This window comes from Oncorhynchus tshawytscha, linkage group LG12 (assembly GCF_018296145.1).
Source record: "Oncorhynchus tshawytscha isolate Ot180627B linkage group LG12, Otsh_v2.0, whole genome shotgun sequence".
Lineage (NCBI taxonomy): Eukaryota > Metazoa > Chordata > Actinopteri > Salmoniformes > Salmonidae > Oncorhynchus > Oncorhynchus tshawytscha.
The window spans coordinates 351,598-374,824 of record NC_056440.1 but is presented as its reverse complement, the minus strand read 5'-3'; the positions used below and the strand labels follow the sequence as shown (position 1 = coordinate 374,824).

At 45.9% G+C, this 23,227-nt stretch overlaps 1 protein-coding gene across 1 annotated transcript in view; it reads left to right on the top strand.

The window, feature by feature from the left end:
* LOC112235569 (probable global transcription activator SNF2L2) overlaps positions 1–23,227 on the top strand; it is a 163,921-nt gene that overhangs the window by 58,319 nt on the left and 82,375 nt on the right. Inside the window, 9 exon segments of the mRNA XM_042331165.1 lie at positions 4,456–4,582; positions 4,756–4,929; positions 8,708–8,881; positions 12,373–12,546; positions 12,723–12,773; positions 14,397–14,527; positions 14,627–14,684; positions 16,840–16,955; positions 17,864–18,017. Of these exon segments, the coding sequence (XP_042187099.1) occupies positions 4,456–4,582; positions 4,756–4,929; positions 8,708–8,881; positions 12,373–12,546; positions 12,723–12,773; positions 14,397–14,527; positions 14,627–14,684; positions 16,840–16,955; positions 17,864–18,017 (1,159 nt within the window).

Below are 23,227 nucleotides of genomic sequence, written 5' to 3'. Positions count from 1 at the left end.
CACCAGGACATGGACATTGATTCTATTGTAGTCTATGTGGGGTTTAATGACATTATGAATGACAGCTCTGAACAGTTGAAACTGGATTTCAAAGAGCTAATTGACTCTGCTAGACACTAATAAAATACCCATCACATCTGACCCTGTGCCCTTCTCTGAATCGTGGCATTGAACGCTTTAGCAGGATTCTTTCTCTTCACGACTGGCTACGTGATTATTGCAGCTCAATGGGTAAAACTTTTGTTGACAATTTCGATACATTTTGGAAAAAGGTACACGTTTTATAAGGATGTGATCCACTCAAATCACTTGGGTTCCTGGATCCTTTCACAGCATTATAAGGAGGAAGGGATCCACCCAAATCACTTGGGTTCCTGGATCCTTTCACAGTATTATAAGGAGGATGGGATCCACCCAAATCACTTGGGTTCCTGGATTCTTTCACAGCATTATAAGGAGGATGGGATCCACCCAAATCACTTGGGTTCCTGGATCCTTTCACAGCATTATAAGGAGGATGGGACCACCCAAATCACTTGGGTTCCTGGATCCTTTCACAGCATTATAAGGAGGATGGGATCCACCCAAATCACTTGGGTTCCTGGATCCTTTCACAGCATTATAAGGAGGATGGGATCCACCCAAATCACTTGGGTTCCTGGATCCTTTCACAGCATTATAAGGAGGATGGGACCACCCAAATCACTTGGGTTCCTGGATCCTTTCACAGCATTATAAGGAGGATGGGATCCACCCAAATCACCTTTCACAGGGTTCCTGGATCCTTTCACAGCATTATAAGGAGGATGGGACCACCCAAATCACTTGGGTTCCTGGATCCTTTCACAGCATTATAAGGAGGATGGGACCACCCAAATCACTTGGGTTCCTGGATTCTTTCACAGCATTATAAGGAGGATGGGATCCACCCAAATCACTTGGGTTCCTGGATCCTTTCACAGCATTATAAGGAGGATGGGACCACCCATATCACTTGGGTTCCTGGATTCTTTCACAGCATTATAAGGAGGATGGGGTCCACCCAAATCACTTGGGTTCCTGGATCCTTTCACAGCATAATAAGGCTGCCTTGATGACTTATCAATGACCCAAGTCCAGCTCATTTAATCAAATCAAATTTTATTGGTCACATACACATGTTTAGCAGATGCTATTGCGGGTGTAGCGAAATGCGTGCGCTTCTAGTTCCTACAGTGCAGCAATATGTTGCAATTCTCAGGCCGACTCTTTTCTCTGTATACATGAATGATGTCGCTCTTGCTGCTGGTGATTCTCTGATCCACCTCTACGCAGACGACACCATTTTGTAGACTTCTGGCCCTTTTTTGGACACTGTGTTAACTAACCTCCAGACGAGCTTCAGTGCTCAGTGGCCTCCAACTGCTCTTAAATTCAAGTAAAACTAAATGCACGCTCTTCAACCGATCGCTACCAGCACCTGCCTGCCTGTCCAGCATCACTACTCTGGACGGTTCTGACATAGAATATGTGGACAACTACAAATACCTAGGTGTCTGGCTGGACTGTAAACTCTCCTTCCAGACTCATACTAAACATCTCCAATCCAAAATTAAATCTAGAATCGGCTTCCTATTTCACAACAAAGCATCCTTCACTCATGCTGCCAAACATACCCTCGTAAAACTGATTATCCTACAGATCCTCGACTTCAGCGATGTAATTTACAAAATAGCCTCCAACACTCTACTCAGCAAATTGGATGCAGTATATTACAGTGCCATCAGTTTTGTCACCAAAGGCCCATATACTACCCACCACTACGACCTGTATGCTCTCGTTGGCTGGCCCTCGCTTCATATTCGTTGCCAAACCCACTGGCTCCAGGTCATCGATAAGTCTTTGCTAGGTAAAGCACCACCTTATCTCAGCTCACTGGTCACCAAAGCAGCACCCACCCGTAGCACGCGCTCCTGCAGGTTTATTTCGCTGTTTACCCCCAAAGCCAATTCCTCTTTGGCAGCCTTTCCTTCCAGTTCCCTGCTGCCAATGACTGGAACGAATTGCAAAAATCACTGAAGCTGGAGACTCGTATCTCCCTCACTACCTTTAAGCACCAGCTGCCAGAGCACACGCAAACGTGTGGGGCACCAGTGTGGAGGGTCAGCGAAGTGGAGGTGTTGTTTCCTACCTTCACCACCTGGGGGCGGCCCGTCAGGAAGTCCAGGACCCAGTTGCACAGGGTGGGGTTTTAGACCCAGGTCCCTGAGTGTGATGAGCTTGGAGGGTACTGTGGTGTTGAAGGCTGAGCTATAGTCAATGAACAGTATTCCTCTTATCCAGATGGGGTAGGGCAGTGTGATGGTGATTGCATCGTCAGTGGACCTATTGGGGCGGTAAGCAAATTGACGTGGGTGTCAGGTAAGGTAGGTAAGGTAGAGTTGATATGATTCTTAAATTCAGTTTTTCACAATTCCTGACATTTAATCCTCGTAAAAATTCCCTGTTTTCGGTCAGTTAGGATCACCACTTTATTTTAAGAATGTGAAATGTCAGAATAATAGTAGAGAGAATGATTAATTCAGCTTTTATTTCTTTCATCACATTTCCAGTGGGTCAGAAGTTTACACTCAATTAGTATTTGGTAGCATTGCCTTTAAATTGTTTAACTTGGGTCAAACATTTCAGGTAGTCTTCCACAAGCTTCCTACAATAAGTTGGGTGAATTTTGGCCCATTCCTCCTGCCAGAGCTGGTGTAACTGAGTCAGGTTTGTAGGCTTCCTTGCTCGCACACACTTGTTCAGTTCTGCCCACACATTTTCTATAGGATTGAGGGCTTTGTGATGTCCACTCCAATACCTTGACTTTGTTGTCCTTAAGCCATTTTGCCACAACTTTGGAAATATGCTTGGGGTCATTGTCCATTTGGAAGACCCATTTGCGACCAAGCTTTAACTTCCTGACTGAGGTCTTGAGATGTTGCTTCAATGTATCCACGTAATTTTCATTGCTCATGAAGCCATCTATTTTGTGAAGTGTAATAGTCCCTCCTGCATCAAAGCACCCCCACAACATGATGCTGCCACCCCCATGCTTCACAGTCGGGATGGTGTTCTTCGGCTCGCAAGCCTCCCCCTTCTCCTCCAAACATAACGATGGACATTATGGCCAGACAGTTCTATTTTTGTTTCATCAGACCAGAGGATATTTCTCCAAAAAGTACAATCTTTGTCCCCATGTGCAGTTGCAAACCGTAGTCTGGCTTTTTTATGGCGGTTTTGGAGCAGTGGCTTCTTCCATGCTGAGCGGCCTTTCAGGTTATGTCGATATAGGACTTGTTTTACTGTGGATATAGATCATTTTGTACCTGTTTCCTCCAGCATCTTCACAAGGTCCTTTGCTGTTGTTCTGGGATTAATTTGCACTTTTCTCACCAAAGTACGTCCATGTCTAGGAGACAGAACGCGTCTCCTACCTGAGCGGTACGACGGCTGCGTGGTCCCATGGTGTTTATACTTGCGTACTATTGTTTGTACAGATGGACGTGGTACCTTCAGGCATTTGGAAATTGCTCCCAAGGATGAACCAGACTTGTGGAGGTCTACAATTTTTTTCTGAGGCCTTGGCTGATTTCTTTTGATTTTTATCATGATGTCAAGCAAAGAGGCACTGAGTTTGAAGGTAGGCCTTGAAATACATCCACAGGTACTCCTCCAATTGACTCAAATGATGTCAATTAGCCTATCAGAAGCTTCTAAAGCCATGACATAATTTTCTGGAATTTTCCAAGCTGTTTAAATGCACAGTCAACTTAGTGTATGTAAACTTCTGACCCACTGGAATTGTGATACAGTGAAAGTGAAATAATCTGTCTGTAAACAATTGTTGAAAAAATTACTTGTGTCATGCACCGACTTGTCAAAACTATATTTTTTTCACAAGAAATGCGTGGAGTGGTTGACAAACACGTTTTAATGACTCCAACCTGAGTGTATGTAAACTTCCTACCATGGGCACTACCTCATCCTACCACTTTCCCCATGGGCACTACCTCATCCTACCACTCTCCCAATGGGCACTACCTCATCCTACCACTCTCCCCATGGGCACTACCTCATCCTACCACTCTCCCCATGGGCACTACCTCATCCTACCACTCTCCCAATGGGCACTACCTCATCCTACCACTCTCCCCATGTGCACTACCTCATCCTACCACTCTCCCAATGGGCACTACCTCATCCTACCACTCTCCCCATGTGCACTACCTCATCATCATCCTACCACTTTCCTCATGGGCACTACCTCATCATCATCCTACCACATTCCCCATGGGCACTACCTCATCATCATCCTACCACATTCATCATGGGCACTACCTCATCATCATCCTACCACATTTGTCATTGGCACTACCTCATTATCATCCTACCACATTGCTCATGGGCACTACCTCATCATTCTCTCCTCCCCAGACTGCAGGCTCGTATCGCTCACCGGATCCGGGAGCTGGAGAGTCTACCTGGAGCTCTGCCTCCGGACCTGAGGAGTAAAGCCACGGTGGAACTCAAGGCTTTGAGACTTCTCAACTTCCAACGACAGGTATGACGTTATCTCAGCATAAACTGTAGGCTACACTAACATCTAGACCCAGACAAACAACACTCAGACAAACAATTGAAAGACACCAGCCCATCATTGACATGTATTGGATAGTTATTGTAGCTGGTTACCATTTTCCTAATTTCATACATATTCTACCTCTCCTCCTATAGCTGCGTCAGGATGTGGTCCAGTGTATGCGTAGAGACACCACCCTGGAGACGGCCCTGAACTCCAAGGCTTACAAGAGGAGCAAGCGCCAGACGCTGAGGGAGGCTCGCATGACCGAGAAACTGGAGAAACAGCAGAAGATGGAGCAGGAGAGGAAACGCAGACAGAAACACCAGGTGAGTGAACTCTCTGGACCATTACCTGTTCCATCTTCTGCTGAACAAACTCTGTTCAAACAGCTAACACACACAGACACACAAGACATGCCACCAGAGGTCTCGTCACAGTCCCCAAGTCCAGAACAGACTCTGGGAAGCACACAGTACTACAAGTCTCTTTCACATCAGATAACCCAAGATAGCAGTAAAATCTGATTAATACCACACACACACACACGCACTCCTCAATGCCATAGGATGAATCTCGGAACATATTCCAGTCGGAGTAAAACAGAAGTACAGCGGCGGTGGTTTGGGCCCATTGCTTCTGGAGGAATTCCTTTTCTTGGCAGATGGTGGTGGACTCACTCCATCGTTCCAGTCATCATCTCCCCCATTTTTGTCAGGTTGGATGGGTGAAGGGCAGAGGCTACCCATGTACCCCCACCCTATAAGCTATAATATATATAGGTACCCCCCAGTCCCCACTTTTCATCCAACCCCTATTCAATGAACTGAATTGATCTTCACCCCACCCAGCGCATATAGCGGATTTTGGCACAGATAGTTGGAAAAGTGGCACAGATAGCTGGAAAAGGGGGACATGTGTCCATTTTTAGAGACAGACTAAGCATAATAATATCAATAGTAAAACACCTCCAATGGGTAACATATATTTACATTAAATAAAGTTGCTGAAACATTTTATTTATGGTTTTTCCCCCTCTGTTTCACAGCCCTAATAATGTGTTCCCCTCTGTTTCACAGCCCTAATAATGTGTTCCCCCTCTGTGTCACAGCCCTAATAATGTGTTCCCCTCTGTTTCACAGCCCTAATAATGTTCCCCCTCTGTTTCACAGCCCTAATAATGTTCCCCCTCTGTTTCACAGCCCTAATAATGTTCCCCCCCTCTGTTTCACAGCCCTAATAATGTGTTCCCCCTCTGTTTCACAGCCCTAATAATATGTTCCCCCTGTTTTCACAGCCCTAATAATATGTTCCCCCTGTTTTCACAGCCCTAATAATGTGTTCCCCCTCTGTTTCACAGCCCTAATAATGTGTTCCCCCTCTGTGTCACAGCCCTAATAATGTTCCCCCTCTGTGTCACAGCCCTAATAATGTGTTCCCCTCTGTTTCACAGCCCTAATAATGTTCCCCCTGTTTTACAGCCCTAATAATGTGTTCCCCTTTGTTTCACAGCCCTAATAATGTGTTCCCCTCTGTTTCACAGCCCTGATAATGTTCCCCCTCTGTTTCACAGCCCTAATAATGTGTTCCCCTTTGTTTCACAGCCCTAATAATGTGTTCCCCCTCTGTTTCACAGCCCTAATAATGTGTTCCCCCTCTGTTTCACAGCCCTAATAATGTGTTCCCCTCTGTTTCACAGCCCTAATAATGTGTTCCCCCTCTGTTTCACAGCCCTAATAATGTGTTCCCCTCTGTTTCACAGCCCTAATAATGTTCCCCCTCTGTTTCACAGCCCTAATAATGTGTTTCCCCTCTGTTTCACAGCCCTAATAATGTGTTCCCCCTGTGTTTCACAGCCCTAATAATGTGTTCCCCTCTGTTTCACAGCCCTAATAATGTGTTCCCCCTCTGTTTCACAGCCCTAATAATGTGTTCCCCTCTGTTTCACAGCCCTAATAATGTGTTCCCCCTCTGTTTCACAGCCCTGATAATGTTCCCCCTCTGTTTCACAGCCCTAATAATGTGTTCCCCCTCTGTTTCACAGCCCTAATAATGTGTTCCCCCTCTGTTTCACAGCCCTAATAATGTGTTCCCCTCTGTTTCACAGCCCTAATAATGTGTTCCCCCTCTGTTTCACAGCCCTAATAATGTGTTCCCCTCTGTTTCACAGCCCTAATAATGTGTTCCCCCTCTGTTTCACAGCCCTAATAATGTGTTCCCCCTCTGTTTCACAGCCCTAATAATGTGTTCCCCCTCTGTTTCACAGCCCTAATAATGTGTTCCCCCTCTGTTTCACAGCCCTAATAATGTGTCCCCCTCTGTTTCACAGCCCTAATAATGTGTTCCCCCTCTGTTTCACAGCCCTAATAATGTGTTCCCCCTCTGTTTCACAGCCCTAATAATGTGTTCCCCCTCTGTTTCACAGCCCTAATAATGTGTTCCCCCTCTGTTTCACAGCCCTAATAATGTGTTCCCCCTCTGTTTCACAGCCCTAATAATGTGTTCCCCCTCTGTTTCACAGCCCTAATAATGTGTTCCCCCTCTGTTTCACAGCCCTAATAATGTGTTCCCCCTCTGTTTCACAGCCCTAATAATGTGTTCCCCCTCTGTTTCACAGCCCTAATAATGTGTTCCCCCTCTGTTTCACAGCCCTAATAATGTGTCCCCCTCTGTTTCACAGCCCTAATAATGTGTTCCCCCTCTGTTTCACAGCCCTAATAATGTGTTCCCCTCTGTTTCACAGCCCTAATAATGTGTTCCCCTCTGTTTCACAGCCCTAATAATGTGTTCCCCTCTGTTTCACAGCCCTAATAATGTGTTCCCCCTCTGTTTCACAGCCCTAATAATGTGTCCCCCCTCTGTTTCACAGCCCTAATAATGTGTTCCCCTCTGTTTCACAGCCCTAATAATGTGTTCCCCTCTGTTTCACAGCCCTAATAATGTGTTCCCCTCTGTTTCACAGCCCTAATAATGTGTCCCCCTCTGTTTCACAGCCCTAATAATGTGTTCCCCCTCTGTTTCACAGCCCTAATAATGTGTTCCCCCTCTGTTTCACAGCCCTAATAATGTGTTCCCCCTCTGTTTCACAGCCCTAATAATGTGTTCCCCCTCTGTTTCACAGCCCTAATAATGTGTTCCCCTCTGTTTCACAGCCCTAATAATGTGTCCCCCTCTGTTTCACAGCCCTAATAATGTGTTCCCCCTCTGTTTCACAGCCCTAATAATGTGTCCCCCTCTGTTTCACAGCCCTAATAATGTGTTCCCCCTCTGTTTCACAGCCCTAATAATGTGTTCCCCCTCTGTTTCACAGCCCTAATAATGTGTTCCTCTGTTTCACAGCCCTAATAATGTGTCCCCCTCTGTTTCACAGCCCTAATAATGTGTTCCCCCTCTGTTTCACAGCCCTAATAATGTGTCCCCCTCTGTTTCACAGCCCTAATAATGTGTTCCCCCTCTGTTTCACAGCCCTAATAATGTGTCCCCCTCTGTTTCACAGCCCTAATAATGTGTTCCCCCTCTGTTTCACAGCCCTAATAATGTGTCCCCCTCTGTTTCACAGCCCTAATAATGTGTCCCCCTCTGTTTCACAGCCCTAATAATGTGTCCCCCTCTGTTTCACAGCCCTAATAATGTGTCCCCCTCTGTTTCACAGCCCTAATAATGTGTTCCCCCTCTGTTTCACAGCCCTAATAATGTGTTCCCCTCTGTTTCACAGCCCTAATAATGTGTTCCCCTCTGTTTCACAGCCCTAATAATGTGTTCCCCCTCTGTTTCACAGCCCTAATAATGTGTTCCTCTGTTTCACAGCCCTAATAATGTGTCCCCCTCTGTTTCACAGCCCTAATAATGTGTTCCCCTGTGTTTCACAGCCCTAATAATGTGTCCCCCTCTGTTTCACAGCCCTAATAATGTGTTCCCCCCCTCTGTTTCACAGCCCTAATAATGTGTCCCCCTCTGTTTCACAGCCCTAATAATGTGTTCCCCCTCTGTTTCACAGCCCTAATAATGTGTCCCCCTCTGTTTCACAGCCCTAATAATGTGTTCCCCTCTGTTTCACAGCCCTAATAATGTGTTTGGTAACATGTTCTTTCTTTGTCGCGCTCTCAGGAGTATCTGAACAGCATCCTGCAGCATGCCAAGGACTTTAAGGACTACCACCGCTCTATCACTGCCAAGATGCAGAAGCAGAACAAGGCCATCACCACCTGGCACACTAACACAGAGAGAGAACAGAAGAAAGAGACAGAGAGGATTGAGAAGGAGAGGATGAGGAGACTCATGGTGAGTTAGACGAGAGGGTGAAGAGGGGAGGAGACTCATGGTGAATAGAGGAGAGGATGAAGAGGGGAGGAGACTCATGGTGAATAGAGGAGAGGATGAAGAGGGGAGGAGACTCATGGTGAGTTAGAGGAGAGGGTGAAGAGGGGAGGAGACTCATGGTGAGTTAGACGAGAGGATGATGAGGAGGAGAGGATGAAGAGGGGAGGAGACTCCTGGTGAGTTAGAGGAGAGGACAAAGAGGGGGAGGAGACTCATGGTGAATAGAGGAGAGGATGAAGGGGGTGGAGACTCATGGTGAATAGAGGAGAGGATGAAGAGGGGAGGAGACTCATGGTGAATAGAGGAGAGGATGAAGGGGGAGACTGGAGACTCATGGTGAATAGAGGAGAGGATGAAGAGGGAGGAGACTCATGGTGAATAGAGGAGAGGATGAAGAGGGGAGGAGACTCATGGTGAATAGAGGAGAGGATGAAGAGGGGAGGAGACTCATGGTGAGTTAGAGGAGAGGATGAAGAGGGGAGGAGATTCATGGTGAGTTAGAGGGGAGGAGACTCATGGTGAATTAGAGGAGAGGATGAAGAGGGGAAGAGACTCATGGTGAGTTAGAGGGGAGGAGACTCATGGTGAATTAGAGAGAGGATGAAGAGGAGATGATGTTAGAAGAGGATGAGAGGAGGAGATCATGAGAAGAGGGGAGGAGACTCATGGTGAATAGAGGAGAGGATGAAGAGGGGAGAGACTCATGGTGAGTTAGAGGAGAGGATGAAGAGGGGAGGAGACTCCTGGTGAGTTAGAGGGGAGGAGACTCATGGTGAATTAGAGGAGAGGATGAAGAGGGGAAGAGACTCATGGTGAGTTAGAGTAGAGGATGATGAGGAGGAGATGATGAAGAGGGGAAGAGAATCATGGTGAGTTAGAAGAGAGGATGATGAGGGAGAGATGAAGAGGGGAGAAGACTCGTGGTGAGTTAGAGGAGAGGATGAAGAGGGGAGGAGACTCATGGTGAGTTAGAGGAGAGGATGAAGAGGGGAAGAGACTCATGGTGAGTTAGAGTAGAGGATGATGAGGAGGAGATGATGAAGAGGGGAAGAGAATCATGGTGAGTTAGAAGAGAGGATGATGAGGAGAGGATGAAGAGGGGAGAAGACTCGTGGTGAGTTAGAGGAGAGGATGAAGAGGGGAGGAGACTCATGGTGAGTTAGAGGAGAGGATGATGAGGAGGAGAGGATGAAGAGGGGAGACTCATGGTGAGTTAGAGGAGAGGATGAAGAGGGGAGGAGACTCATGGTGAGTTAGAGGATGAAGAGGGGAGGAGACTCATGGTGAGTTAGAGGAGAGGATGAAGAGGAGAAGAGACTCATGGTGAGTTAGAGGATGATGAGAGGATGAGGAGGAGAGGATGAAGAGGGGAAGAGACTCATGGTGAGTTAGGTGAGTTAGAGGAGGAGGGAAGAGGAGACTCATGGTGAGTTAGAAGAGGGAGAGGATGAAGAGAGGATGAAGAGGGGAGGGAGAGACTCATGGTGAGTTAGAGGAGAGGATGAAGAGGGGAGGAGACTCATGGTGAGTTAGAGGAGAGAGAGGGGAGGATGAAGAGGGGAGGAGACTCATGGTGAGTTAGAGAGATGAAGAGGGGAGGAGACTCATGGTGAAGGAGAGAGGAGAGGATGAAGAGGGGAGGAGACTCATGGTGAATTAGAGGAGAGGATGAAGAGGGGAGAAGACTCATGGTGAGTTAGAGGAGAGGATGAAGAGGGGAGAAGAGACTCATGGTGAGTTAGAGGAGAGGATGAGGAGAGGAGGGGAGACTGAGTTAGAGGGGAGACTCATGGTGAGTTAGAGGAGAGGATGAAGAGGGATGAGGAGATGATGAAGAGAGAATCATGGTGAGTTAGAGGAGGATGAAGAGGGGAGGAGACTGATGAGAGGGGAAGAGGGGATCATGGTGAGTTAGAGGAGATGAGGAGGATGAGGAGATGAAGAGGATGAGACTCATGAGAGAAGAGGGGAGGAGACTCATGGTGAGTTAGAGGATGATGATGAGAGAAGATCATGGTGAGTTAGAGGAGAGGATGAAGAGGGGAAGAGACTCATGGTGAGTTAGAGGAGAGGATGAAGGGGGAGACTCATGAGAGGAGAGGAGGATGAGAGGAGATGATCATGGTGGGTTAGAAGAGAGGATGATGAGGAGAGGATGAAGAGGGGAGAAGACTCGTGGTGAGTTAGAGGAGAGGATGAAGAGGGGAGGAGACTCATGGTGAGTTAGAGGAGAGGATGATGAGGAGGAGAGGATGAAGAGGGGAGACTCGTGGTGAGTTAGAGGAGAGGATGAAGAGGGGAGGAGACTCATGGTGAGTTAGAGGATGAAGAGGGGAGGAGACTCATGGTGAGTTAGAGGAGAGGATGATGAGGAGAAGAGACTCATGGTGAGTTAGAGGATGATGAGAGGATGAGGAGGAGAGGATGAAGAGGGGAAGAGACTCATGGTGAGTTAGAGGAGAGGATGAAGAGGGGAGGAGACTCATGGTGAGTTAGAGGAGAGGATGAAGAGGAGAGGATGAAGAGGGGAGGAGACTCATGGTGAGTTAGAGGAGAGGATGAAGAGGGGAGAAGAGACTCATGGTGAGTTAGAGGAGAGGATGATGAGGAGGGATGAGAGGGAGAGAAGAGGGAGAGACTCATGGTGAGTTAGAGGAGAGGATGATGAGGAGGAGAGGATGAAGAGGGGAAGAGACTCATGGTGAATTAGAGGAGAGGATGAAGAGGAGAAGAGACTCATGGTGAGTTAGAGGAGAGGATGATGAGGAGGAAGGACTCATGGTGAATTAGAGGAGAGGATGAAGAGGGGAAGAGACTCATGGTGAGTTAGAGGGGAGGAGACTCATGGTGAATTAGAGGAGAGGATGAAGAGGGGAGGAGACTCATGGTGAGTTAGAGGAGTGGATGATGAGGAGGAGAGGATGAAGAGGAGAAGAGACTCATGGTGAGTTGGAGGAGAGGATGAAGAGGGGAAGAGACTCATGGTGAATTAGAGGAGAGGATGAAGAGGGGAAGAGACTCATGGTGAGTTAGAGGAGAGGATGAAGAGTGGAGGAGATTCATGGTGAGTTAGCGGAGAGGATGATGAGGAGGAGAGGATAAAGAGGGGAAGAGACTCATGTTGAATTAGAGGAGAGGATGAAGAGGGGAAGAGACTCATGGTGAGTTAGAGGAGAGGATGAAGAGTGGAGGAGATTCATGGTGAGTTAGCGGAGAGGATGATGAGGAGGAGAGGATGAAGAGGGGAAGAGACTCATGGTGAGTTAGAGAAGGGGATGATTAGAAGTAGAGGGGAGGAGGAGAGGATGAGGAGGGGAGGATGAGAAGTAGAGGATGAGGAGGGGAGGAGATGAGGATGAGGGAAGGATGAGGAGGGATACAGGAAGCTTTTAAAGTTAGTCCCTTTTGTTTCCCCTGTTGACCTCTAACCTTTAAACCCCCTGTCTGTGCAGGCGGAGGATGAGGAGGGCTACAGGAAGCTGATCGACCAGAAGAAGGACAAGCGTCTGGCGTATCTGCTGCAGCAGACTGACGAGTACGTAGCTAACCTCACTGACCTAGTCTACGAACACAAGGCTGCACAGGCAGCCAACATGAAGAAGAAGAAGAAGAAGCAGAAGAAGAAGGTGAGAGTTCTACACAGGTCACAGTTCAAATCTGGAGACCCAATGATATCTGTCTGGGGAAGCACTGATACCATGTTAGCAACATCATTATAGATCTGTGAGATTTAGTGCTGTGTCACTAGCAGCTTCATGTTAATGTACCTGTGCTCACCTGTCCTGTCCTATCTGACCCATAGAATATTGATGAGAGCGGGGAAGGGATGAGTGGCATCGGGCCTGACGGGGAGGTAAGAATATAACACAACTCTATAGACTGAATGTTGATGGTCCTGAAACATCTCTTTGTACCAGTTTGATTGACTTCTGTAGTGGCTAAATAAGTGTGTTTTCCCTCCAGTCCATGGATGATGTCTGTAGTAATAGTGTGTTGTCCCTACAGCCCATGGATGATGTCTGTAGTAATAGTGTGTTGTCCCTACAGCCCATGGATGATGTCTGTAGTAAGAGTGTGTTGTCCCTACAGCCCATGGATGATGTCTGTAGTAATAGTGTGTTGTCCCTCCAGTCCATGGATGATGTCTGTAGTAATAGTGTGTTGTCCCTCCAGCCCATGGATGATGTCTGTGGTAATAGTGTGTTGTCCCTCCAGCCCATGGATGATGTCTGTAGTAATAGTGTGTTGTCCCTCCAGCCCATGGATGATGTCTGTAGTAATAGTGTGTTGTCCCTCCAGCCCATGGATGATGTCTGTGGTAATAGTGTGTTGTCCCTCCAGCCCATGGATGATGTCTGTAGTAATAGTGTGTTGTCCCTCCAGCCCATGGATGATGTCTGTGGTAAGAGTGTGTTGTCCCTACAGCCCATGGATGATGTCTGTGGTAATAGTGTGTTGTCCCTCCAGTCCATGGATGATGTCTGTAGTAATAGTGTGTTGTCCCTCCAGTCCATGGATGATGTCTGTAGTAATAGTGTGTTGTCCCTCCAGCCCATGGATGATGTCTGTGGTAATAGTGTGTTGTCCCTCCAGCCCATGGATGATGTCTGTAGTAATAGTGTGTTGTCCCTCCAGCCCATGGATGATGTCTGTAGTAATAGTGTGTTGTCCCTCCAGACCATGGATGATGTCTGTGGTAATAGTGTGTTGTCCCTCCAACCCATGGATGATGTCTGTAGTAATAGTGTGTTGGCCCTCCAGCCCACGGATGATGTCTATGGTAATAGTGTGTTGTCCCTCCAGTCCATGGATGATGTCTGTAGTAATAGTGTGTTGTCCCTCCAGTCCATGGATGATGTCTGTGGTAATAGTGTGTTGTCCCTCCAGTCCATGGATGATGTCTGTGGTAATAGTGTGTTGTCCCTCCAGCCCATGGATGATGTCTGTAGTAATAGTGTGTTGTCCCTCCAGCCCATGGATGATGTCTGTGGTAATAGTGTGTTGTCCCTCCAGCCCATGGATGATGTCTGTGGTAATAGTGTGTTGTCCCTCCAGCCCATGGTGATGTCTGTAGTAATAGTGTGTTGTCCCTCCAGCCCATGGATGATGTCTGTAGTAATAGTGTGTTGTCCCTCCAGCCCATGGATGATGTCTGTAGTAATAGTGTGTTGTCCCTCCAGCCCATGGATGATGTCTGTATGTAATAGTGTGTTGTCCCTCCAGCCCATGGATGATGTCTGTAGTAATAGTGTGTTGTCCCTCCAGCCCATGGATGATGTCTGTAGTAATAGTGTGTTGTCCCTCCAGACCCATGGATGATGTCTGTGGTAATAGTGTGTTGTCCCTCCAACCCATGGATGATGTCTGTAGTAATAGTGTGTTGTCCCTCCAGCCCATGGATGATGTCTGTAGTAATAGTGTGTTGTCCCTCCAGCCCATGGATGATGTCTGTAGTAATAGTGTGTTGTCCCTACAGCCCATGGATGAGAGCAGTCAGATGAGTGAGCTGCCAGTCAAAGTGATCCAGACAGAAACAGGGAAGGTTCTGCAGGGGCTCGACGCCCCCAAGTCCTCACAGTTGGAGGCCTGGCTAGAGATGAACCCTGGGTAAGACACATGAGAACGTCCTGCATTATGGATCGTTTCTAGTTTGTTGTATCATTTTGTTTGACTTGTAACCCATCATTTTCCTTCTTTTGAACTCAGATATGAAGTAGCCCCAAGGTCAGACAGTGAGGAGAGCGGCTCAGAGTTTGAGGACGAGGTGAGTCTCATCTCTGTAAAGCTGACAGCCCATAGAGTTTAGAGGTCGACCGGTTAATCAAGCATTTCGCTACACTCGCATTAACATCTGCTAACCATGTGTATGTGACAAATAAAATTTGATTTGATTTAATCGAAATCGAATCGAAATGTTCTCATGTTCTGAGCAAGGAACTTAAACGTTAGCTTTCTTACATGGCACATATTTTACATGGCACACATTTTTACATGGCACTTATTACTTTCTTCTCCAACACTTTGCTTTTGCATAATTTAAACCAAATTGAACATGTTTCATTACTTATTTGAGGCTAAATTGATTTTATTGATGTTTTATATTAAGTTAAAATAAGTGTTAATTCAGTATTGTTGTAATTGTCATTATTACAAATAAAAACAATCGGCCGATTAATCGGTATCGGCTTTTTTGGTCCTTCAATAATCGGCACCGCCGTTGAAAAATTATAATCGGTCGACCTCTAATAGATTTATATTGAGTCAAACCCCACTACACCAGACCTCTACACAATGACAGCCCACTACTCCCCTCAGCTGTCAGCTCCTACAGATGTCTGACTCCTTTTGTCTTTACTTAGCTTCATTAGAGCTTCAAACAGCCTCCCTGTCATCTTCCCATCTTCCTAAGTATGTCCTCTGTGGAGGAGCTTTTAACGCACAGTGCCGTGAAAGAGTATTTGCCCCCTTTCTGATTTTCTTTTTTTGCATATTTTTGCTACTGAATGTTGTCAGATCTTCAGTCGAAACCTAATATTAGATAAAGGGAACCTGAGTTTACAAATAACAAAAAAAATGATACTTATTTTATTTATTTAATTAACAAAGTTATGCAACAACTAAGTGGTCCAGGTCCTGAGGCAGCAGAGCATCCCCAAACCATCACACTACCACCACCATGCTGGACCCCAAACCATCACACTACCACCACCATGCTGGACCCCAAACCATCACACTACCACCACCATGCTGGACCCCAAACCATCACACTACCACCACCATGCTGGACCCCAAACCATCACACTACCACCACCACGCTGGATCCCAAACCATCACACTACCATCACGCTGGACCCCAAACCATCACACTACCACCACCATGCTGGACCCCAAACCATCACACTACCACCACCATGCTGGACCCCAAACCATCACACTACCACCACCATGCTGGACCCCAAACCATCACACTACCACCACCATGCTGGACCCCAAACCATCACACTACCATCACGCTGGACCCCAAACCATCACACTACCACCACCATGCTGGACCCCAAACCATCACACTACCACCACCATGCTGGACCCCAAACCATCACACTACCACCACCATGCTGGACCCCAAACCATCACACTACCACCACCATGCTGGACCCCAAACCATCACACTACCACCACCATGCTGGACCCCAAACCATCACACTACCACCACCACGCTGGATCCCAAACCATCACACTACCAACACCATGCTGGACCCCAAACCATCACACTACCACCACCATGCTGGACCCCAAACCATCACACTACCACCACCATGCTGGACCCCAAACCATCACACTACCACTACCATGCTGGACCCCAAACCATCACACTACCACCACCATGCTGGACCCCAAACCATCACACTACCATCACCATGCTGGACCCCAAACCATCACACTACCACCACCATGCTGGACCCCAAACCATCACACTACCACCACCATGCTGGACCCCAAACCATCACTCTACCAACATCACACTTGACCATTGATATGAGGTTCTTACTGTGGAGTGTTTGGTTTTAGGCCAGGCATAATGGGACCCATCTCGTCCAAAAAGTTATACTTTTGACTCATCTGTCCATAGAACATGCTACTAAGAGCAAATTTGAGTCAACGTTTTGGACGAGATGGGTCCCATTATGCCTGGTAAAAACTAAACACAGCATTCCACAGTAACTTTGTTTATGAAATAAATTAAATAAGTATGTCATTGTTGTGTTAATTTGTTCACTCAGGTTCCCTTTATCTAATATTAGGTTTTGGTTGAAGAGCTGATAACATTCAGTATCAAAAATATGCAAAAGTAGAGAACATTTGAAAGGGGAAAATACTTTTTCACTGCACTGTAGTAAAACCCTTTCTGTGTGGTTCAGGATGAAGAGGAGGTCCCAGGAGTGTCCAGCCGGCCAGACTCTCAGTCTGAGGAGAAGAAGATCATCAATCCCAACAGTGGCGAGTTCCCAGAGAAAGTAACCAAGCACATTATCGAGTAGGTCTCCCTTTCATACCCTAACCCTAACCTCTGACCCCTAACCCAAGCACATCATCGAGTAGGTCTCCCTTTCATAGGTCTCCCTGGTGTTTTGTGGGTACTATTTAATGAAGCTGCCAGTTGAGGACTTGTGAAGCGTCTGTTTCTCAAACTAGACACGAATGTACTTGTGCTCAGTTGTGCACCGGGCCCTCCCACTCCTCTTTCTATTCTGGTTAGGGCCAGTTTGCGCTGTTCTGTGAAGGGAGTAGTACACAGTGTTGTACAAGATCTTCAGTTTCTTGCCAATTTATTGCATGTAATAGCCTTCATTTCTCAGAACAAGAATAGACTGACGAATTTCAGAAGAAAGTTCTTTGTTTCTGCCCATGTTGAGCCTGAAATCGAACCCACAAATGCTGATGCTCCAGATACTTAACTAGTCTAAAGAAGGCCCGTTTTATTGCTTCTTTAATCAGAACAACAGTTTTCAGCTGTGCTAACATAATTGCAAAAGTGTTCTCTAATGATCAATTAGCCTTTTAAAATGATAAACTTGGATTAGCTAACACAACGTGTCATTGGAACACAGGAGTGATGGTTGCTGATAATGGGCCTCTGTAGATATTCCATGAAAATCAGCAGTTTGCTGCTACAATAGTCATTTACAACATTAACAATGTCTACACTGTATTTCTGATCACTTTGATGTTATTTTAATGGACAAAAAAGGTGCTTTTCTTTCAAAAACAAGAACATTTCTAAGTGACCCCAAACACGGTAGTGTACATACTTTGACTTAGACTTAAAGCATTGCGCAACCTCATGGGTAAGCTATAGGCATTGTCTTTCAGCTGAAAGAAAGTGAATTTCAGCTCTTTTGGGCATTAAAAATAGGTCATTAACATATGTTTTATACATCTTAGGTCTGCAAAGCAGGATGTTGATGATGAGTACACGGTGCCAGAGACTGAACTGACCATCTTCCAGCAGTCCTACTACGGTGTGGCTCACGCCATCATTGAGAGGGTCGACAAACAGTCTTCGCTGCTCATCAACGGCATGCTCAAACACTACCAGGTAAACCTAGCTCAAACACTGCCAGGTAGACCTAGCTGAAATACTACCAGGCTCAAACACTACCAGGTAAACCTACCTCAAACACTACCAGGTAAACCTAGCACAAACACTACCAGGTAAACCTACCTCAAACACTACCAGGTAAACCTACCTCAAACACTACCAGGTAAACCTAGCTCAAACACTACCAGGTAAACCTAGCTCAAACACTACCAGGTAAACCTAGCTCAAACACTACCAGGTAAACCTAGCTCAAACACTACCAGGTAAACCTAGCTCAAACACTACCAGGTAAACCTAGCTCAAACACTACCAGGTAAACACTACCAGGTAAACCTAGCTCAAACACTACCAGGTAAACCTAAAACACTACCAGGTAAACCTAGCTCAAACACTACCAGGTAAACCTACCTCAAACACTACCAGGTAAACCTAGCTCAAACACTACCAGGTAAACCTAGCTCAAACACTACCAGGTAAACCTAGCTCAAACACTACCAGGTAAACCTAGCTCAAACACTACCAGGTAAACCTAGCTCAAACACTACCAGGTAAACCTAGCTCAAACACTACCAGGTAAACCTAGCTCAAACACTACCAGGTAAACCTAGCTCAAACACTACCAGGCTCAAACACTACCAGGTAAACCTAGCTCAAACACTACCAGGTAAACCTAGCTCAAACACTACCAGGTAAACCTAGCTCAAACACTACCAGGTAAACCTAGCTCAAACACTACCAGGTAAACCTAGCTCAAACACTACCAGGTAAACCTAGCTCAAACACTACCAGGTAAACCTAGCTCAAACACTACCAGGTAAACCTAGCTCAAACACTACCAGGTAAACCTACCTCAAACACTACCAGGTAAACCTAGCTCAAACACTACCAGGTAAACCTACTCAAACACTAAAACCTAGCCTAGGTAAACTCAAACACTACCAGGTAAACCTAGCTCAAACACTACCAGGTAAACCTAGCTCAAACACTACCAGGTAAACCTAGCTCAAACACTACCAGGTAAACCTAGCTCAAACACTACCAGGTAAACACTACCAGCTCAAACACTACCAGGTAAACCTAGCTCAAAAACACTCAAACCAGGTAAACCTAGCTCAAACACTACCAGGTAAACCAAACACTAGCTCAAACACTACCAGGTAAACCTAGCTCAAACACTACCAGGTAAACCTAGCTCAAACACTACCAGGTAAACCTCAAACACTACCAGCTCAAACACTACCAGGTAAACCTAGCTCAAACACTACCAGGTAAACCTAGCTCAAACTGAAATACCCAGGCTCAAACACTACCAGGTAAACCTAGCTCAAACACTACCAGGTAAACCTAGCTCAAACACTACCAGGTAAACCTAGCTCAAACACTACCAGGTAAACCTAGCTCAAACACTACCAGGTAAACCTAGCTCAAACACTACCAGGTAAACCTAGCTCTCAAACACTAAACCAGGTAAACCTAGCTCAAACACTACCAGGTAAACCTAGCTCAAACACTACCAGGTAAACCTAGCTCAAACACTACCAGGTAAACCTCAAACACTACCAGGTAAACCTAGCTCAAACACTACCAGGTAAACCTAGCTCAAACACTACCAGGTAAACCTAGCTCAAACACTACCAGGTAAACCTCCTAGCTCAAAACACTACCAGGTAAACCTAGCTCAAACACTACCAGGTAAACCTCAAACACTACCAGGTAAACCTAGCTCAAACACTACCAGGTAAACCTAGCTCAAACACTACCAGGTAAACCTAAACCTAGCTCAAACACTAGGTAAACCTAGCTCAAACACTACCAGGTAAACCTAGCTCAAACACTACCAGGTAAACCTAGCTCAAACACTACCAGGTAAACCTACCCTAGCTCAAACACTACCAGGTAAACCTAGCTCAAACACTACCAGGTAAACCTAGCTCAAACACTACCAGGTAAACCTAGCTCAAACACTACCAGGTAAACCTAGCTCAAACACTACCAGGTAAACCTAGCTCAAACACTACCAGGTAAACCTAGCTCAAACACTACCAGGTAAACCTAGCTCAAACACTACCAGGTAAACCTAGCTCAAACACTACCAGGTAAAACACTACCAGGTAAACCTAGCTCAAACACTACCAGGTAAACCTAGCTCAGCTCAAACACTACCAGGTAAACCTAGCTCAAACACTACCAGGTAAACCTAGCTCAAACACTACCAGGTAAACCTAGCTCAAACACTACCAGGTAAACTCAAACACTACCAGGTAAACCTAGCTCAAACACTACCAGGTAAACCTAGCTCAAACACTACCAGGTAAACCTAGCTCAAACACTACCAGGTAAACCTAGCTCAAACACTACCAGGTAAACCTAGCTCAAACACTACCAGGTAAACCTAAACTACCAGGTAAACCTAGCTCAAACACTACCAGGTAAACTCAAACACTACCAGGTAAACCTAGCTCAAACACTACCAGGTAAGGGTAAACCTAGCTCAAACACTACCAGGTAAACCTAGCTCAAACACTACCAGGTAAACCTAGCTCAAACACTACCAGGTAAACCTAGCTCAAACACTACCAGGCTCAAACCTAGGTAAACCTCAAACACTACCAGGTAAACCTAGCTCAAACACAGGTAAACCTAGCTCAAACACTACCAGGTAAACCTAGCTCAAACACTACCAGGTAAACCTAGCTCAAACACTACCAGGTAAACCTAGCTCAAACACTACCAGGTAAACCTAGCTCAAACACTACCAGGTAAACCTAAACACTACCAGGTAAACAAACACTACCAGGTAAACCTAGCTCAAACACTACCAGGTAAACCTCTCAAACACTACCAGGTAAACCTAGCTCAAACACTACCAGGTAAACCTAGCTCAAACACTACCAGGTAAACCTAGCTCAAAAACACTACCAGGTAAACCTAGCTCAAACACTACCAGGTAAACCTAGCTCAAACACTACCAGGTAAACCTAGCTCAAACACTACCAGGTAAACCTAGCTCAAACACTACCAGGTAAACCTAGCTCAAACACTACCAGGTAAACCTAGCTCAAACACTACCAGGTAAACCTAGCTCAAACACTACCAGGTCAAACACTACCAGGTAAACCTAGCTCAAACACTAAACCTAGCTCAAACACAGGTAAACCTAGCTCAAACACTACCAGGTAAACCTAGCTCAAACACTACCAGGTAAACCTAGCTCAAACACTACCAGGTAAACCTAGCTCAAACACTACCAGGTAAACCTAGCTCAAACACTACCAGGTAAACCTAGCTCAAACACTACCAGGTAAACCTAGCTCAAACACTACCAGGTAAACCTAGCTCAAACACTACCAGGTAAACCTAGCTCAAACACTACCAGGTAAACCTAAACTCAAACACTAAACACAGGTAAACCTAGCTCAAACACTACCAGGTAAACCTAGCTCAAACACTACCAGGTAAACCTAGCTCAAACACTACCAGGTAAAACCTAGCTCAAACACTACCAGGTAAACCAGGCTCAAACACTAGCCAGGTAAACACTCAAACACTACCAGGTAAACCTAGCTCAAACACTACCAGGTAAACCTAGCTCAAACACTACCAGGTAAACCTAGCTCAAACACTACCAGGTAAACCTAGCTCAAACACTACCAGGTAAACCTAGCTCAAACACTACCAGGTAAACCTAGCTCAAACACTACCAGGTAAACCTAGCTCAAACACTACCAGGTAAACCTAGCTCAAACACTACCAGGTAAACCTAGCTCAAACACTACCAGGTAAACCTAGCTCAAACACTACCAGGTAAACCTAGCTCAAACACTACCAGGTAAACCAAACACTACCAGGTAAACCTAGCTCAAACACTACCAGGTAAACCTAGCTCAAACACTACCAGGTAAACCTAGCTCAAACACTACCAGGTAAACCTAGCTCAAACACTACCAGGTAAACCTAGCTCAAACACTACCAGGTAAACCTAGCTCAAACACTACCAGGTAAAACACTACCAGGTAAACCTCAAACACTACCAGGTAAACCTAGCTCAAACACTACCAGGCTCAAACTACTAAACCTAGCTCAAACACTACCAGGTAAACCTAGCTCAAACACTACCAGGTAAACCTAGCTCAAACACTACCAGGTAAACCTAGCTCAAACACTACCAGGTAAACCTACCTCAAACACTACCAGGTAAACCTACCTCAAACACTACCAGGTAAACCTAGCTCAAACACTACCAGGTAAACCTAGCTCAAACACTACCAGGTAAACCTAGCTCAAACACTACCAGGTAAACCTAGCTCAAACACTACCAGGTAAACCTAGCTCAAACACTACCAGGTAGACCTAGCTGAAATACTACCAGGCTCAAACACTACCAGGTAAACCTAGCTCAAACACTACCAGGTAAACCTAGCTCAAACACTACCAGGTAAACCTAGCTCAAACACTACCAGGTAAACCTAGCTCAAACACTACCAGGTAAACCTAGCTCAAACACTACCAGGTAAACCTAGCTCAAACACTACCAGGTAAACCTAGCTCAAACACTACCAGGTAAACCTAGCTCAAACACTACCAGGTAAACCTAGCTCAAACACTAAACTATGCTGATAATGGGCCTACGTAGATATTCCATAAAAAATCAGCACGCGTTTCCAGCTACAATAGTCATTTACAACATTAACAATGTCTACACTGTATTTCTGATCAATTTGATGTTATTTTAATGGCAAAAAATGTGCTTTTCAAATCAAAGTTTATTTGTCACGTGCGCCAAATACAGTGAAATGCTTATTTACAGGCTCGAACCAATAGTGCAAAAAAAATGTGTTAGGTGAACAATAGGTAAGTAAAGAAATAAAACAACAGTAAAAAGACAGGCTATTGTCATGACTCCCACCGAAGGTGGCTCCCCTGCCTGTTCGGGCGGCGGTCGTCGTCGTCGGTCTACTAGCCGCCACCGATCCCCTTTTCTGTTTGTTTGGTCTTATTGGTTGCACCTGTCTCTTATTTTGTTTTTTGATTCAGTCTATTTAAGCCTGTTTTTGTGCGGGCTTGTTTTCTGTTAGTCAGGTTGTGTGTGTAGTGTTCCTGTCCGTTTGTGCCCTGTGTTGGGTAGGACATTTTGATAATTTTCGCCTGTTGTTTTGGGCGTTAGCATTTGGAAGCCGAAATAAAGTCTGGTTTTCCCAGTATCCTCT